Below are 18,588 nucleotides of genomic sequence, written 5' to 3'. Positions count from 1 at the left end.
ATAAAAATTCAGAATCAACTGCAAAATGCTCATATTTTGCCCTGAACAGCTGAAAACAGTCCTTTTCATCCTAGTTGTTACAGTTATTCCATCTTTCAATGGTATCATTAAAAGTTCAAAATTCATTGTTTAAATTTTGAACCAGCCTGGTGTGTTGACTTCATGGCTCCTATCGTACCATTTTGGGCCATAATAGGATGCCTAGGCCTTGTTTTTTTTTTTTTGCCCGCCCGCTCCATTATTTTAATAATCCGTTAACCAAGAAATTAAATTGGTGTGGCCTAATTAAAGGTTTATTACGTTTGTCATGTACGTGGGAAAATTATAAACACTCCATCATGGTCAACAATTTTGCAAGTAACGTTAACCCTGCCTCTAATGTGTGTTACGGGGTGCAGGGGTTATCTAAGCCTGGGTGCCCCAGCGTGAACTGATTGATAAAAATTACAACATCAGTCTTTTAGCACAGATTGCATATTTATTCAGTAATTTGAACATGTATTTTTCTGTAGTTTTAAACCATAGCAGAGGCCTTTTCTGCATTATGGAGAGATGGCTGAACAGTTGGATTATTTTTTGACAAAATATTTATACGTAAACACACAACAAAAAGTTCAGCTATGCTGGGGAGCTTTCGAGACGTACTCTGTCTCTTCATCAACCCGATTAAGATCTCGTCTTGGAGTTCTCTTGTCACGTGACTTGATGGGATAATCATTACGAACAGCAACAATAACTTGGTCTCTCCTCTCCAAAATCCAATCGGCTGACCAGGAAGGCAGTACCCGCCATGATCATCCGGTCACCAGTGTTGAAAACAATGCCCTTGGCACTGCCTGGAATGGTGATAAAAAAGACAAGCTTGTTTTTAACCGGGCATTCAACGTATGGGAATATAATACATGCACCCAGTGTTGCGAGCCCTGACTTGGTGTCTCTCTTAGTCCAATCGGCTGACCAGGAGGCAGTAGGGGCCATGACCATCCGGTCACCAGTGTTGAAAACAATGCCTTTGGCACTGCCTGGAATGGTGAGAAAAAAAAAAGACAAGCAATCAAGATATGGGAATTGAAAATTCAAGATACAGAACCCTATAATACCAGTGTAGGACTTTACAATGTCCATTTCAATATACATGTACTTAGTAGAGTAGGCATTTCATCGGTCTCGTAGGACCATGTACTTAGTATACATTTCGTATTACAACATCATGAAAACCAACTAAAAGTGCAAATTACAAATTGCCTTTAGGCCACACCAATTTAATTTCTTGGTTAACGGATTTTCTTGAAAAAAATAAATAAATAAAAACAGGCCTAGGCATCCTATTATGGCCTAAATTGGTACGATAGGAGCCATGACGTCAACACACCAGGCTGGTTCAAAATTTAAACAATGAATTTTGAACTGTTAATGATACAGTGCATTGAAAGATGGAATAACTGTAACAGCTAGGAAGAAAAGGACTGTTTTCAACTGTTCAGGGCAAAATATGAGCATTTTGCAGTTGATTCTTGAACTTTTTTTTTTTTTGTCAAATCAGAAAAAAATGAAGCAGCGAATCCGTTGACCAAGAAATTAAATTGGTGTGGCCTTATTGGTTCTTTTGATGTATTCTATATCTATTTCATTGCTATTACAGACTCTATCCAAAACTGTTTTCTCTTCGAGCTTTACCTTCAACTCCAACAGTGGTAGCCAAAGCAATGTTTCTTGCCTCTATGGGATTGGGGTTGGTGAATTCAGGAGACAGAGTCTGGGGTTCTGACTCTCCAGTGAGCTGAGACATGTCGATCTGTGGAAAAACAACAACGGTTTTGAATCACGCCCGTAGCCGGGGGGGGGGTGGAGGGCCCCACAAGGCTCAAAGGTCCACTTTTTATCTAAAGGTCCAAGATTTTTCTTTAAAAGGCGGACTGATTTGTGTCACCAGCGAGGCTGGAATCATAGCAAAACTGCTCACTTTGTCATTGAAAAAAGTTATCTCTGATTTTTTTCTTTAAAATGTCATTTCAGAAGGTTCATTTTTCAAAATTTCACGGGGGAGCATGCCCCCTGACCCCCATAGGAACCTTGCGCCTTCGGCGCTTGAGGTCCCCTCAAGCAGTGGGAAGAACCCCCCATTCAAAATCCTGGCTACGGGCATGCGAATATTGTGACAAAAGCCTTTGAATGCCACCTGACAGCAACATTTGGATGGTGAATGATGTCTGTTACGTCGGTGAAGAACCCAGGTAATAAGATACGCCAGAAAACAGTTACTCATGCACCTGGATATGATTTTGGAAACGGTCAGATGCTTCTGGTAGCATCCACTACCTTTCGTCAGTGACACTTGAGAGTTGTCAGAAAAGCAGGTTTATAAGTACAAACTATTGATTAATATGGAAATAAGTGAAGACAATTTTTTTAGCGTAATGATGTCTGTTACCTTAAATCCATCGGCCTCGATAATACGGACGTCAGCAGGAATACGATCTCCGCCCTTCAGTTGAACAAGGTCTCCCTCCACGACGTTTTCAGTGTCCACACTAAGGGGCTCTCCACCCCGGATTACTAAAGTTTGCTGGAAAACAAAAATTATACATGTAATCGCAAATCAGTGGAAAGAAGAATACAAAACTATTTACATTACTTACATACATATACTATAAAACTACAAAATAATAATGTGAAGGCACATGTATATGTCATCAACATCCTTGTTACGTTTACCGAAGGAAAACATAATGTTTTTGCTCTGTTTCCTCTTCCTATTCTCTAAACAAATGAGGTCAATGACCTGAACCAGACGTCTGTCACCATGGTAACTGGTGTTGGGTTACATCTTGTTGCAATTTTATAGCAGGAGGGATTTAGACTCCTGCCATATATGTGAATGTGTTTTAATAGAGCAGGCCATATGCGAAGGTAAACATTGTTCATTTGCTTTGCAAATGTTACCTTTCTACTCTAGAACTATTTCATCTTTGTCCTATTATTAGGATATAAAAAAAATTGTAACACTATACATTTATTATGTATTGGAAGATTATGAGCAAAATTCAGTTTGCCACCATTACAATTTTTTTACCTTGGGAAACATGCCTTTGACTGAGTCCTTGGCCCATTGCTTTGTTTTGGGAGGCGGAGTTATACAGTTTGGTCCGTCGCGTTTTAACACTTCTGCAGCCATGGCACTGGTCAAGCCCTGGAAGGAGTATATATCAACTTTTTTTAGTTATATCAATTTTTTTTATTTATTTCATATCTATTACACACACATGAATGGCCAAGGGAAACAGGAGTATCCTTTTATGCCCCTGACCAAATTAAGATACAAGAGGACTTACAAGAAATGATAAATACCAGCAGAATAACAATAATAATAATTGTAAATGCTAATAACAATAATGATTGTAACAAAAATTTACAATGGTTGTACTTTGCAGTACAGTGAATTAAATTCAAAAACAGCTTATCAAATAAATCATTCCAAATCTTATGTTTTTTTCACAGATGAGGCAGATATTACCAACTGTGAAATGACAAGGTGAAACAAGAAACTTTGTACTACAATTGACCACACGTACTGTACATGTATGGTGTGGATAATATAATAGTCACCGATGTGGCAAAATGTACTTTCTAGCGGACCAACTCCCTCGGCAGGTTATCTCTCTATTTGGCCAATTTCTACTTCTTTCTACTCTTTCTCTTCGTCTCCCGAAGCCTGGTTAGAGGCACTGAGAAACTGAGTATGCTTTAATACTTACAACTTCTGTGTTGGTGTTGTATCTTGCACAGAATTCCTCCAGGGAGATCGTGTGGTCATCCTACAAGCAAAGAATGTGTACATGACATTCAACAAATTCAGGCTGTGTCTTACCCTTGAACCAGATGAAACTATTTTCGGAAGTTGGTCAGTCGGTTTAAAATTACACGGTAAACGCTCATATGAAGTGACGATCACCAATTGAGTGGACATACCCTTCACCAGTTGTTCTACCTCATATAAACCTGTGTAACATTATACCTTTAGTTTTAGCGGCTAGCCCTGAATCAATGCAGGCACTATGATTGGTCCCTCTATATATACATGTATGCCCCCCACTGGGCCCCCTGTCAGCTACATTCTTTTTAGGCCAATTTCTACTATTTATTTATGTATTCAGCCTGCAAAAGAGTCAGTGGTGGAGAGTCATGGAGCCTACATGTACCTACCTGGTCCCTTTTCTAGCCTATACTATAGTATACCATTGGATGTTAATTCTACCTCTACTCGCCTATACTAAAACGCACCCACCTCGTATTTCTTAGGAGATGCCATCGTCCGCCGGCTGAGCACCGAATGCTGAGCAGACAGATTTGAAATACACACTGTCTGTGCAGCCACAGATCCTATGTGCCTAGTAGTACGAGTAGTACGAGTATGGGCTTCTTAGTGTCAGAATAGCGGAACTTTAATAGCCTGGTTACCAAACCTATCTGATAGCTCCCGAGTCCTACTTCCTAGCTCCGCAAATAGCTGAGAATGTAGGACACATGAATATGATTATAATAATAGGTTTGGTACTTGAACTAGGCTATTAAAGGGAACTCGACAAAAATCTGAAAATAGGAGCCAGTAGAAACAGGAACACAAACCTGGTGCTTTTACTTCCCCCTTTTGCTTCCCCAATTTACTTCGGAATCCCCCTTTTTAAAGCAAAGCTAGCTACCTTTATAATTTGTAGCCTCCGCAGCGGGCAACTGGGGGTTTGGTGGTCTTCGGCTGTTTTCTGATTAGCCCAGTTCTAAAACGGGGGTAATTCAACCAGGCCGGCTATGATAATGTTGTCTATATGCAATCAGAAAATAGCACATAAAAGCTCCCATTAAGACCCTGAAGACCCCCAAAACCACCAGTTTTTGGCATGCTACGGAGGCTACGTTTTATTGTTAGTAAACGCACAAAGTACTGTACTACAAACACATTATACATGCTTGGCACGTGCCACAGACCCAGCAAACCCCGGGAATCCTCAGGTATGACGTAGTTTTCCCGCCACTAGACCAGCCAATCAGCGGGCAGGCCGGGCGTAAGGGCTCCCGGGATATCTGCTGCGCCGCTTGACGCCGCTGCGCATGCGTCGGTTCAAGGGTTGTGTACATCACATTTTCGAAAGCTGGGCCACATCACAGAACGGAGGCACTGTTGTTTGGTGATTTTTGTGGATCCTGGAGCCGTAAAATTATGCGGAGACGGAAAAACATGCCTAGGACTTGATGTACTGTCGTTTGGCGTGGCTGTGGCTTGGTGCAGTTGAGGAGAAAAATGCGCGCAACCTTTTATAACTTTGCATCTCTGAATCTCATCTCTTGCTTGACTTGGAGGATGCGAGATGCTATGTTGTTGTTCTTGACAGAGTTTTAGATAGCTAGGCAGAGGTTTCAGTAGTAAACGATGCGATTCCTGTACAGGATGGGCCTACTGGCTGGCCTAGGCGCAGTAGCGCTGTTCGTGTTTGGATATTCCCTACTGAACCCTTCTTCAGTGGCCGCCGTGGACCACGATCCAGACTCGCTCAGAAGTGGTGAACGCAGGAAACAACTCGACGATCGTGCCAATGTTGCCAAGAAGAACTTGAAGAAGCTAGAACAAGTACAAGACAGTTCCAAGGGAGACCAAGATGCTCCGCAACAAGCGAGGTTTGGTGGTGGACTCCCAGGCGACAGGTAAGGCTCCTTGCCGAGGAACCTGTTAGTAACCATGGATAATAATAACTTCACACACATGCATGCCAAAAAAATTATGCAAACATATGGTACCCCGGGAGCTGTATTCAAAGGAAATTCAAACTATACTAGTAGTACTACTGGATACTTTAAAGTATCTGTTTATAACAAGTTCTGTTAGTTCAGTAGTGACGCTGAAGAAGAGTGGTAGATGTCACTCAAAACGTCTGGAAATTTATCTCCGTACTAGTAGTACTAGGAGATTCCAACAGTACTAGAGTTTGAAGTTCCTATGAATATAATATTTGTTCTCTCCAAGCAGAGGCTTGGGTTTGGGGTTGGGTGAGAAAAAATTCCAGTGCAAAAGAGAAACCCCAATAAAAAAGCCTAAAAACACACCAAAAATAACCCCCAACCCAAACCTCTGCTTGGAGAGTATGAATATTGGAGTTCACCTGGGTGTCTAACCTTCTAAAGCATATGGGAGGGCCTGCAAGGGGGGGTCCCGACAACGCCCGACAACGGCCAACTCCGCTTTACGGAAAAGGGCTTGCGGGCCCCCTCGAAATACTCACTTGAAAGTTGCAGGTACGCCTACACCCTTTATCCTGATCCTTGCCTAGGAACCTCTTTTTTATTTATTAAATTATTTATTTCCGTCATCTTTATACAGGGTGGCCCATTAAGTGATTACACTTCTTTTCAATGGGGCCCTGTTTTACACAACAAAACACAACAGTCTGTTAGTAACCATGGATTTAACCAACCATGGTTAAAAGCATGTATAAAGTAACCAACTTTATACATGCATGGAAAGATGAAAAAATGGAGCCCTGAAACCATAGCCATTAAGACCCTTCGTGGTTCCAAAAATGTCTTGTTGTCCCAAACATTTTGCTTGTCCAATCAAACCTCAAAATCCCCACTTCTGCCAAGTTGCAGATAAAATCTGGCATTGGACTTTAAATTTTTAAAATTATGCACTTGCCAGTTTGTGAAAGAAAATCTGAAGTTTTCAAATTCTTCAACTTTTGACTCTGAATTGAACCATGCGAAAACAAGCACCAAGAGACCACGTCTAGCAATATATTAGACATTATAAGCAAGGACAACAACAACAAAATCTAAAGTCAAGGCCTCCTTGCTAAAGGCTAGCAGTTACAAAAACTATCCAGCGTGCAAATTACTTGCACACCAGTGATCAAATTGAAATGTCCTTTACTTTAGGCTTTAGCAGAATAACTTTTCTTACCTTCGTGATTTGCCTCAGGTGTGACTTTTATCAGGTGAAAGCCACTTATTTGACTAGATTACTTAAGTGCTAGAGGGCAGACTATTATGAGCTATTACTTATTGAATGACCTTTTCCTAAAATGGACTCGGCCAATCCACGAAAAAGGGCGTCAGGCTTCTCCGTAAGGATAACATCATCTTCTTAATCCCTTAAAAACTTTCAAATTGATTATTAGACTGCACCAGTCCATCAAAACAAGTCTCCAGCAGTCACATATGAACAGCCGCGCGTGGAAAGTCCTGGAAATGTTCTCCGTTTTTAAGCTGCACATCAAAAATCAATTTCCTAACCTGCGGTTTTCCACTTAACCTTGGTGTTTGAGGGTTATCTTTAGATTGCAGCCTCAGAAAAGAATGACACACAAAAAGTGTTACCGGTAGCAGCCTGTGTTGTGTGTTCGTGCGGTTGCGTGTTAAGGCCTGGTTACTGTTAAAGCCCTGTGGAGGTTATTTGAGGATAATGCAGGCCAGTTGTTGTTCGTCCTTTGAGCAGGGCTTTGCGGGGCGTGTGGTGGACATTTTTTTTAACCAATCCGTCGACCTTGACGAACAAAATGAACCAAAATCTTGGGTAAAAATATTATGAAAACATCCGAAGGACCATCGACAACCACTCTCAGTCTCAACATCATCCGATGATGACGAAAAATAAATTCAAGCCGGCTAGAGCCTGCCTTTGAGGTGTCTGGTATCATAGTGGTACGTTGTATTGTTGAATTCCAATGTACAGTGAACAGGGATCTCCCCAGAAATTTAGGACAGAATGGAGGAGGGTGCGAAATATCGGTAAATTTGACCAAAGAACCCTGGAAAAGGGTGTAAAAACACTAGTTTTGAAAATTAACAGGGTGGAGCTGAGATAAGGACTGGGTGGAGGAGCTCCACTGCTCCATTGTTTAGGGAGGTCCCTGGTGAAGGTCGAGTAACCCTTTGAAAAATGCACAATTAGGTGGCTTATCGCTAAGTCCCAGCAAGGAAGCTCATTACCAGTGGTCCCTAATCTCCAAGCAAATTCCTCTCGGTAGCAAAAAGACAGGCAGTATCCATTAGCCGCTAAGGTCCGCAGCCACCGACGGGTGGGGGTCAGGACAACAACAAAAAAACAGCTATATATAAAAAGGTAACAATCATTCCCCACAACCTCTGTTTGAAGAGTAAATGGTCGCAGAGTGTTGAACTGTGGTCACCTCCTGCTGCCGGACTAAATCTAGTCTCCACCAGACTCTTTTGCAGGCTGAATAAATGGTAGAAATCAGTCTAAAATTTAGTAAAAAGAATGTAGCTGGCAAGGGGAGTTGGTCAGCCATAGAGGGTCCAGTTTGCCTGCTATTCAGCCTGCAAAAGAGTCTGGTGAAGATAACTAACTAAGTCTAAATCTACCTGTGGATGTCTAACTCTCCTGCACTGCAGCCTACATACCAACTATGATCTGTAGCAAGTCCCACTGTCCAACAACAACTTGCCATACAACACCACCAAAATCAAATTGAAAGCTCATTTGTGTTGGTAAAAGCCACAATGGTATAAGGCCTGGAAGATTTTTTAGAAGCAAATACCATTGAATATCTCTCTCCTACTATTCCTAGTCCTAATGTAACCGTTGGGAAGGTCAAAAGTCAGTATTAAGCATCATTTGGAATTTGAAACAAATTACAATATAAAATTTATTTAAATACACTTGTCAAGATCGCCACTAAAATACATATTTTAGCATTGTTGGATCATAAATGATTAATGTATATGTTACACAGCACAGTTACATGTATGGTTTATGGTAGCTTCGTGATTAAAATGCTTTCAATTTCTGTCTTGCATATCTAACACTAGCAACAATAGACATAAGTTTCACAACAGTTCTATACTAATTATCTGGGTAAATACTAACTATTGCTTCACAAGCTTTCAACTTCCTCACTTTGCTCAGTCTTACTGCTACCTGCTTCAACTCTTTATTCACTGTAAAACAAGTGCTAAACTATCTATAACTAAGACTTTCAACTTTCTCTTAATCAACTCCCCTAGTAGACCCCTGGCATGTTATCTCTCTATTTGGCCAATGTCTACTCTTTCCAGCAGCTTTCTGAAGCATGGTAGAGGCTAGGAGACGGGCCAAGGTTGGTTGCAAAGGAATGAAGGTTGTGTTTTAACTGTAACTAACAACTAATCAGCAATAGATTTTCACCTTTCTCTTTACTTTAGCCTTTATCTAGTAGATAAAACAAGGTGCAGGATAGACAGAGACAGCCCCAGCTTGGTTGCAAAGGAATGAAGGTTGTGTTTTAACTGTACCTGCAGGCTGCCCGCTCTAACCTGCCCTGTGCCTACTATGGGTTACTGGTTCCCACCTGATGCATGCCCACTGCTCCAACCTCTCTGTGGACTGTATGTCTGTAGGTCAGTACACAACCTTCCAGTAATAACCTTCTGTTCATTAAGACTTCTGTAACACATGCCAAGTTCGGTCTGTCAGGAATTTTTGCTTTACCAATGTCTCACATCCATCTGTAGGTCCATAGTCTCTCAGTACACACCTTCTGGATTATCAATCTCCAAGCAGATCTTTTTATGGCATCTGGTGGACATTGGTGTTTGCCACCCAAAGTTTGGGTACCGTAAAAAGGATACAAGTACAAAAATAAATAAATAATAAAACACATAAATACATGTCTCAAAAGTAAGCCAAAGTCTAAACCTCTGCTTGGAGATTGCAATGCCAGACTATAATATACTACTGTATCTGTAAACTTCAACCTTGGGCCACACCAATTTAACTTCTTGGTTAACGGATTTTTCTACAAAAATAATGGAGCGGGCGGGCGATAAAAAAATAAAAATAAAAACAGGCCTAGGCATCGTATTATGGCCCAAAATGGCATGATAGGAGCCATGAAGTCAACATACCAGGCTGGTTCAAAATTTAAACAGTGAATTTTGAACTTTTAATGATACCACTGCATTGAAAGATGGAATAACTGTAACAACTAGGATGAAAAGAACTGTTTTCAACTGTTTAGGGCAAAATATGAGCATTTTGCAGTTGATTCTGAATTTTTATTTTTATTTGCAAATCAGAAAAAAAAATGAAGCTGGCGAATCCGTTAACCAAGAAATTAAATTGGTGTGGCCTTATGCAGACATCTATTAACATGATGCCAGGTTCGGACAGGAATTTCTGTTTACCCTGTTCGGTACAATAGTTAGCTCAAATGTAGTTGTGCAAAAATTCATTATGTTTTGGACTGAATAATCTCAAAATGATTGGCAGCAGACGTAAAGCTTTGTGCAACATGTAAGATTTAAATGTTTGCCATCTGTCGCGCATTTCAAAAGCAGCAAGCATTCATATATGACCATACATGTGTACATACATATAAGGTCATCACTGGACAAAGTGGACCTAAGTCCTGCTTTAATAGGTACATGTTAATTTGGGTGCGAAGCTGCAAAAGGAGGAGCTAGAGAACTGTTGGGACTATATTTGTGCAGTTCTAAATAAGGGGTGCTTTTAAGTTGTAATGATCTGATGAGGGCCTGCAAGGGGGGGGGGGTCCCGACAACGCTCTACGCTGAATTCGGAAACCTCTCGATTACGCTTTACGATAAATTCCAAGTCGCTACAACGCATTACGTAGAATTAAAACGGCGATTACGCTCTCTGCAAGAATATTAGAGCTGTCCGTCTACGCTCTATGTAGAATTAAAACGGCCAATTACGCTCTACGGAAAAGGGCTTGCGGGCCCCCTCAGATGGATCACAAAATATTTCCACAACTGTGCCATGACCAGGTGCCACCTGCAGTTGGGCTTTTCGTTATTGCATTTATGCTTTAAGAGAGTAAATGCTCATATTTTGCCCTGAACAGTTGAAAACAGTCCTTTTCTTCCTAGTTGTTCCATCTTTCAAAGCAACGGTATCATTAAAAGTTCAAAATTCATTGTTTAAATTTTGAACCAGCCTGGTATGTTGACTTCATGGCTCATATCATACCATTTTGGGCCCTGATAGAATGCCTAGGTCTGTTTTTTTTGGTTTTTTTTTCCCCCGCCCGCTCCATTATTTTTCTAGAAAAATCCGTTAACCAAGAAATGAAATTGGTGTGGCCTTATTCTCTACTCTGAGTAGGCTTACTAAACCAGACATCCCAGAAAATACTTTCAGTTCTGTGAACACAAACAGCATGATACCGTTTTCAAGTTATCCAGCAATGGAATTAACATCATGTATGAATGAAGATCTGCACACACTATGTCCTGTGTTGTGTAATGATTCGAACAATGCAAACTGTCAATACTTTTGTTTGGGTGCATTAACAAACATGTACATTCTAAAATATTTATAAGTATTGATATGTTGTCATACCAAATATGAATATCCGCATTGAATGCCTTTATTACATTGTTCCTGTCCCTCCATCTAAAATGAGTATAAAGCACCAGCATGGTTATATTAATCTATGTATGTCACGGAATCTATAATCCAAGTAGTGATGCATACCTAAACCCAATTTTAGGTTCAGGTCCGGATTCAAGTCCAGAGGTTTAGGTTCAGTTCCGGACTTGTAAGTCCGAACCTAAACCCATGGCATATACAAAATTGCATGTTGGCAACCTTGCAATGTTGTCTGGGTGAAACTTTGGCAACATAACATGGAGGCCGGTACTTGATGATGCCCGATGCCAATGTTTTCTTCGTTTAGCAGCAAAGATTTTACAATCTACGGAAGGTTTTACTTTTTTTTAGGTGGTTTGGAATTTATGGTAATAAGTCCGGACTCGGTTCTTGACTTTTAGGTTTTTTGGACTTGAACCTAAACATTCTTACAAGTCCGGATCCAAGTCCAGTGAACCGGTATGCATCACTAAATCCAAGGGTTTTAAACTGGACTTCAGGTACTGGGTTGAGGTTGTCCAGCGTTCGAAATACCTTTTTTGCAATGTTTTGCAATAGTGCAGAATGTCACAACATTGTTCTGCAATTTGGAAATACTTTCCGCAAATATTCAGTCCTGACTCAAACCCATACAAAATTGCATGTTGGCAAACATTTTACATGCAATTTGAAAAGTACAATTCATAACTAGTGCAACGTAAAGTCAGTAGTAAGCACAAAAGCTACATAATAGACACAGTTGCACCCCTATCCTGATTTTCTCAGTGTGCAAAGTTGCTTAATTTTTTTTTCTGCAACATTGAAACGTTGCAGACTGCAGATGGGTATTTCTAGCACTCTGTATATATACTGTTTTTTCTAAACAGGGGAATAAGGGAGCTGCTCCCTCATGTAACCAGCCAGCTCCCCCATACCAACTTTCAAATTGAACCCTATGTGGCTACTTCAACACCATTTAGTCTTTCTCAAAAATGATCCTTTTCCAGTAAAGATGTAAAAACAATACAACAATGCATTCTAGCATTACAAACTGTGTTACTCTTATTAAAAAATTCCCCCCTCGGTCGCTTCGTTCCTTGCCATGCTTGCGATCTGCTCCCTCATGCTAAATTTTTCTATAAAAACCTATCTATTTATCGTACAGTTTACACAATGATATGGTTCAATGTATGAAGGACATCATATAGGGATATCCTTTGATGTATGTAGTTTTAATATTTACACTATAACAAGGATACATGTATATAGCCGGTAGTTCCTTGTATGAATATACAACAAAGTTTAGGTTGTATAAGCAAAGTTAAGATGTTATCTGAGGGCACTTTTCAAGGTACATGTAGTACATACTTGCAAAATGTCATCAAAACGGCAATTTCTTGTCTTGTATGTGGCTCTATCTAAACTTCACGACTGACGAGGCTAGTATAATTTCTTCCAAGTCCATCAGCCAAACGTAGTGTTGTGGTGCATTTTTCCTGAAACATATAGTGTAGTGGGAAAGCGAAGAAAGCAATGATGAGGTCCGTGATTTAGCTTATACGTCATAAAGAGAAGCGATAGTATTTTGCACATTTCAAGTTCAAAGTTTTATTTGGTAAGGCTCTTGCGGGCAGACGCCCGAATTTCATCTTTATTACATAAGGCCACACCAATTTAATTTCTTGGTTAACGGATTTTTCTAGAAAAATAATGGAGCGGGCGGGCGAAAAAAAAATAAAAATAAAAACAGGCCTAGGCATCCTATTATGGCCCAAAAGGGTACGATAGGAGCCATAAAGTCAACACACCAGGCTGGTTCAAAATTTAAACAATGAATTTTGAAGTTTTAATGATACCACTGCATTGAAAGATGGAATGAGTGTAACAAGTAGTAAGGAAAGGACTGTTTTCAACTGTTCAGGGCAAAATATGAGCATTTTGCAGTTAATTCTGATTTTTTAATTTTTTTTTGCAAATCAGAAAAAAATGAAGCGGGCGAATCCGTTAACCAAGAAATTAAATTGGTGTGGCCTAATATGCAATTACCACGTAGGATTTAGCAAGATACTAGTCTATAACACTACTGGTTAATTGTCTTGTTATAGAGACGAACAGCACAAGGAAGGAAAAAATTACTAAGTCTCTTAGTCCGGGCTTTAGGTACACTGATTGTGCCAAAGTTTCTGAATAGGAACAGGCCTACAGTGTAACACATATAGAGGTATCAATAGCTGCCTACTTTTGATTGCTATTGCGTCACATCCATACATGTAGTTAATGGTTTACAAATCCACAAACACTTGAAGAGATATTTGATGGACACCAGAAAGAAAGCCAATATGTCCCTGTGTCAATAGTCTGGTTACTCTCAACTGTTTTAGATCAGAGCTATGGTTAATGGTTTGCGAATTAACAAACACTACAGAAGACGAATTAGGTATTACACAGTAGATAACATAAAGACATATTTGTCTCTGTCACAAAATTCATTTAGGCCACACTGACTTCATTTTATGGATGACATCCTCTGAAGACCCTCAAACTAGTGCGCGTGGTTGAATAAAAAGAATTCTGGCCGCCAAAAAAATTGCCGCTAAACCACAGGAATGCAAAGCTGGTATTGTGAATTTGCGGTAGTACATAGCGACTTTTATGATAAGCCAACACGTGCTGGTCTTTTGCGGAATTTATGAATCGGCACTGTACGTATGTACTGAGTTTTAGAGTCATGGAACTTCAACAGCCTGGGTCCACTCCAGAGCCTTGCGCATTGGAGGATGTGATCTTTTTCTTTTTTTATTGAGAACAGGCAAAAATCAATGCACGCGGATGTTATCCATGAAATTAGATCAGAGTGGCATTAGTTATGCTGAAGTGACACGTTAACATGATTCAAATTGTGTCTGTCTACAAATAACATTGTCAGTATGAAGAAAGTTAAACTGTTCTCCAGCTCAAAAAAGATATTAACTCACCAGAATTTTTTGACTGAATCACTCAGTCATCATCTTTATGACCCAAGTGCTGTGGACACAGAGACACGGACCAAGAGCGATTCAGTCGAAAATTTCTGGTAAGTTATTTTTTTTTAGTTGGAGAAGAGTTTAACTTCCTTTGTGTATTTTACCAACTCAGATGAACTTTCATGCTAACATTATCAATATTTCTTTACTAGGGCTGCGTACCGGTTCACTGGACTTGGATCCGGACTTGTAATAATGTTTAGGTTCAAGTCCAAAAAAACCTAAAAGTCAAGAACCGAGTCCGGACTTATTACCATAAATGACCATTTCACATACCCCTTTTCTTTCCAAACCACCTAAAACCATCCATAGATTGCAAAATCTTTGCTGCAAAATGAAGAAAACATTGCCATCAGGCATTGTAAAGTGTCGGCCTCCATGTTATGTGGCCAAAGTTTTGCCCGAACAACATTGCAAGGTTGCCAACATGCAATTTTGTATATGCCATGGGTTTAGGTCCGGACTTACAAGTCTGGAACTGAACCAAAACCTCTGGACTTGAATCCGGACCTGAACCTAAATGTGGGTTTAGGTACACAGCACAGAACTGAAGCTAAACCTCTGGCTTGAATCCGGACCTGAACCTAAATGTGGGTTTAGGTACTCAGCACAGAACTGAACCTAAACCTCTGGCTTGAATCCGGACCTGAACCTAAATGTGGGTTTAGGTACTCAGCACAGAACTGAACCTAAACCCCTGGACTTGAATCCGGACCTGAACCTAAATGTGGGTTTAGGTACTCAGCACTATTCTTTACCTTCCCAGCCCGGATAAGGAGGCCAGTATGCACCTGGCAGTGGTTGCCTGTGGAGACAGGACCAATGAGACTCTGGTGATGCTGAAGTCTGCGCTGGTTTTCAGCAACACGAAGCTTCACTGCCACATCTTCGCCGAGACGGAGCTTCACTTCGGATTCAGACAACAGGTAAGACAGTCAGTTTAAGTTACTATCAGGTTCATAGGTGACGGTTAGATATCCAGGTAATAAGATACGCCAAAAAACAGTTACTCAAGCACCTGGATATGATTTTGGAAACGGTCAGACGTTTCAAAGTCACTGACGAAACGTAATGGATACTACCTGAAAGGTCTGACCATTTCCAAAATCATATCCAGTTGCTTGAGTAACTGTTTTTTGGCATACTATCAGGTTCATCTGTACTGAAGGTTCATCTGTGTTGGTAGTTACATGTTTAAAGTTAAATCTTTTGGTCCAACACAAAGAAGTTCTCTTACCTAGAGCTTTCGACCAGTCACTCTGGTCTTCCTCAGTAGACTGACCCAGTGAAGCTTGTCACCTGGCTTCTTTGAAGTGTGACAGTCACTTGTGATGTCAATCCTTCCACAAATTCAATTCAAGTCTTTATTAGCATACCAAACATAACAGACAAACATGGCATACAATGTTGCCTGAATGGCATTTATATTTACATGTTATTGTATACAAAATGTAAAATATATATTTACAAAAACTATAGAAACAGTACAGTAACTGTTTACTGCACAACCCAGATATTTGCAAGGTCCATTATCTTGTACCAGACTCTATCTGTACAGTCTGGTTATAGAGTCTGATTGACTGGTGATGGAAAGGGTTCTGTAGCCTTTTTTGTTCTGGCGGGGGGGGGGATAGAGGTAGTCTACCCCATCATGTGGTAATAAATGATGACAAGGTAACCTGTTTATTCCCCTCCCAGATAGACTCGTGGCCGGCCAGTATCCATGACAAGCTGACCTACACTTCGTGGTGCATACCTAAATCCACATTTAGGTTCAGGTTCGGATTCAAGTCCAGAGGTTTAGGTTCAGTTCCGGACTTGTAAGTCCGGACCTAAACCCATGGCATATACAAAATTGCATGCTGCCACCTTGCAATGTTGTCTGGGTGAAATTTTAACAAGGAGGCCGGTACTTGACGATGCCAATATTTTCTTCATTCATGTGGTTTGAAAAGAAAAGGGGTATGTGAAATGGTCTTTTATGGTAATAAGTCCGGACTCAGTTCTTGACTTTTAGGTTTTTTTGGACTTGAACCTAAACATTCTTACAAGTCCGGATCCAAGTCCAGTGAACCGGTATGCACCACTACCTACACCAAATGTTCTGATATTCTTACTTTGACATGGTTCAAGACCGTGGTGCTTTCCTATGTGAAGTTTGTTGAAGCTAACATGTTATTTCCTTCTTTCCTACCCAGATAGACTCGTGGCCGGCCAGTATCCACGAGAAGCTGAGCTACACCATCTACCCCATCATGTACCCTCCTGGGGAGAACAGCCAGGAGTGGAAAAAACTCTTCAGGCCGTGTGCTTCACAGAGACTCTTTCTACCAGTAAGATAGTTTCAAAAGCACCTTACTGCATTACATGGGGGCCCGCAAGGCCTTTTCCGAAGAGCGTAATCGGCCGTTTTAATTCTACGTAGAGCGTAGACGGACTGCTCTAATATTTTTGCATAGAGCGTATTCGGCATTTTAATTCTACATAATGCGTTGTAGCAACTTGGAATTTATCAAAAAGCGTAATCGAGAGGTTTCCGAATTCAGCGTAGAGCGTTCTCGGGACCCCCCCTCCCTGCAGGCCCTCTTACATTGCACTTGCTGAATATATTTTTAATGTCAGGAAACGAGCCAGGGTGAACTCCAAGAACTCAGTTTAATGCAAGACTCCTGCCCTAGTACACATGCCAACCGGACCTCTCTCTCTCAACCCTGGACCCCGACTGCCTGATCCAAGTACCCACGCTCTGCCTTATGGGCCTCCTCAAGACTATTCTGTGTACCCCATGATCACATCTAGTAACTGGTGACTCGTTTCAATAGCTTTGTAAAGTAAAGTCATATGAGTCGCAGATTTTCTGATGTCAAAATACACCAGTGTTCTAGCCAGCCTGAAGTTTTTTTCATCACACCAGAGGCTCAACCATTGTGAACACAGACATCAGACACAGACATCCTGTTCCTGTGTTGTTAGTTATATGTTTCAAGTTAAAACTTTTGATCCAACACAAAAAAATCATCTCACCTAGACTAGAGCTTTCGACCAGTCGCTCTGGTCTTCCTCAGTAGACTGACCCAGTGAGGCTTGTTATGTGGCTTCTTTGAAGTGTGACGTCACCCTTCACTCAACCGTGACGGGGGCCAACATCATACCTTTGACCCAGTTTTGACATCACACTTCAAAGAAGCCATGTGACAAGCCCCACTGGGTCAGTCTACTGAGGAAGACCAGAGCGACTGGTTGAAAGCTCTAGGTGAGAGAACTAAAAGTTAATCTAACTATCTTTTCTGTCCAGGAGCTTCTGACAGAAGTGGACTCCCTCCTGTACGTGGACACAGACATCCTCTTCCTCTCCCCCATGGAGAACCTCTGGAACTTCTTCTCTGCCATGAACAGGTGGGTGCTGTCGGGTGACGTAGTGGTAGAGCGTTCGACTATGAAGCGGGGAGACCCGGGTTCGATCCCGAGTTGTACCCAGGACATGTCTGCACATGTGCCCTGACATTGTGCCCTTGGGAAAGGCATTTTACACGACTTTCCCCACTCCACCCAGGTGTGAATGGGTACCTAACTTTGGTCATCTTGTGGCGCGTAACACACCAGCTTCTGTATCTGTATAGCCGGTATAACCGCCCTTTGGTGTAACACACCAGCTTCTGTATCTGTATAGCCGGTATAACCGCCCTTCGGCGTAACACACCAGCTTCTGTATCTGTATAGCAGGCATAACCGCCCTTCGGCGTAACACACCAGCTTCTGTATCTGTACTAGTAGCCGGTATAACCGCCCTTCGGCGTAACACACCAGCTTCTGTATCTGTATAGCCGGTATAACCGCCCTTCGGCGTAACACACCAGCTTCTGTATCTGTATAGCCGGTATAACCGCCCTTCGGCGTTACACACCTGCTTCGCAGGCACGCGGCACGGCGGCAGCTGGCTATATCACACCGAACGACTTGTTACACTCAATCTTTGCACATTTAGTTGCAGGAGTTGTTTAAAGCTTTTTAGTGATGATGCCCCAACTGTGCTTGGTGGCAACGAGTTCCAGTCTACATTATTATTATTATTATTATTACTTTTATCATTAGGCCACACCAATTTAATTTCTTGGTTAACGGATTCGCCCGCTTCTATTTTTTATTGTATTTGCAAATAAAAATAAAATTCAGAATCAACTGCAAAATGCTCATATTTTGTCCCTG

The 18,588-nt window shown here is 41.2% G+C and overlaps 2 protein-coding genes across 6 annotated transcripts in view; one reads left to right on the top strand and one right to left on the bottom strand.

Annotated features, from left to right (window-relative positions):
- Nucleotides 1–459: 459 nt before the first annotated feature.
- LOC109484033 (sodium/potassium-transporting ATPase subunit alpha-1-like) lies at nucleotides 460–4,710 on the bottom strand. Of its 3 annotated transcripts, XM_019787207.1 has the most exons (7): nucleotides 4,627–4,710; nucleotides 4,286–4,333; nucleotides 3,756–3,815; nucleotides 3,074–3,190; nucleotides 2,432–2,566; nucleotides 1,678–1,795; nucleotides 468–1,022 (listed from the first exon to the last, which is right to left on the bottom strand). In XM_019787207.1, exons 2-7 carry the CDS (start codon nucleotides 4,307–4,309, stop codon nucleotides 718–720), a joined length of 759 nt encoding a protein of 252 aa, XP_019642766.1. In that variant the 5' UTR covers nucleotides 4,310–4,333; nucleotides 4,627–4,710; the 3' UTR covers nucleotides 468–717. The 3 variants fall into 3 exon arrangements, with proteins under 3 accessions (XP_019642768.1, XP_019642766.1, XP_019642765.1); XM_019787209.1 differs by lacking the exon at nucleotides 4,627–4,710 and having other exon boundaries at nucleotides 460–836; nucleotides 4,286–4,611; XM_019787206.1 differs by lacking the exon at nucleotides 4,627–4,710 and having other exon boundaries at nucleotides 4,286–4,611.
- A 378-nt stretch (nucleotides 4,711–5,088) lies between these two features.
- LOC109484031 (glucoside xylosyltransferase 2-like) overlaps nucleotides 5,089–18,588 on the top strand; it is a 17,631-nt gene continuing 4,131 nt past the window's right edge. For 2 of the 3 annotated variants that reach the window (XM_019787204.1, XM_019787203.1), the window contains exons 1-5: nucleotides 5,089–5,697; nucleotides 9,286–9,384; nucleotides 15,149–15,308; nucleotides 16,581–16,715; nucleotides 17,678–17,778. In XM_019787204.1, coding sequence (XP_019642763.1) covers nucleotides 5,426–5,697; nucleotides 9,286–9,384; nucleotides 15,149–15,308; nucleotides 16,581–16,715; nucleotides 17,678–17,778 — 767 coding nt within the window. In that variant the 5' untranslated portion in view covers nucleotides 5,089–5,425. The remainder of the gene's footprint in view (nucleotides 5,698–9,285; nucleotides 9,385–15,148; nucleotides 15,309–16,580; nucleotides 16,716–17,677; nucleotides 17,779–18,588) is intronic. The other variant, XM_019787205.1, reaches the window with a different exon arrangement.

This window comes from Branchiostoma belcheri, unplaced genomic scaffold (assembly GCF_001625305.1).
Source record: "Branchiostoma belcheri isolate BF01 breed outbred unplaced genomic scaffold, Haploidv18h27 scaffold68, whole genome shotgun sequence".
In the NCBI taxonomy this organism is placed as follows: Eukaryota; Metazoa; Chordata; class Leptocardii; order Amphioxiformes; family Branchiostomatidae; genus Branchiostoma; species Branchiostoma belcheri.
This window is presented reverse-complemented; position numbering and strand designations above follow the sequence as displayed.

Excerpts from the sequence above, each read along its gene's own strand:
- LOC109484033 (XM_019787207.1), bottom strand. The coding sequence starts at position 4,309 with ATGGCATCTCCTAAGAAATACGAG. Across the intron at positions 3,816-4,285 it reads CATCTCCTAAGAAATACGAG|GATGACCACACGATCTCCCT; the intron begins GTGGGTGCGTTT and ends CTTTGCTTGTAG. Across the intron at positions 1,796-2,431 it reads TCGAGGCCGATGGATTTAAG|ATCGACATGTCTCAGCTCAC; the intron begins GTAACAGACATC and ends GTTTTTCCACAG.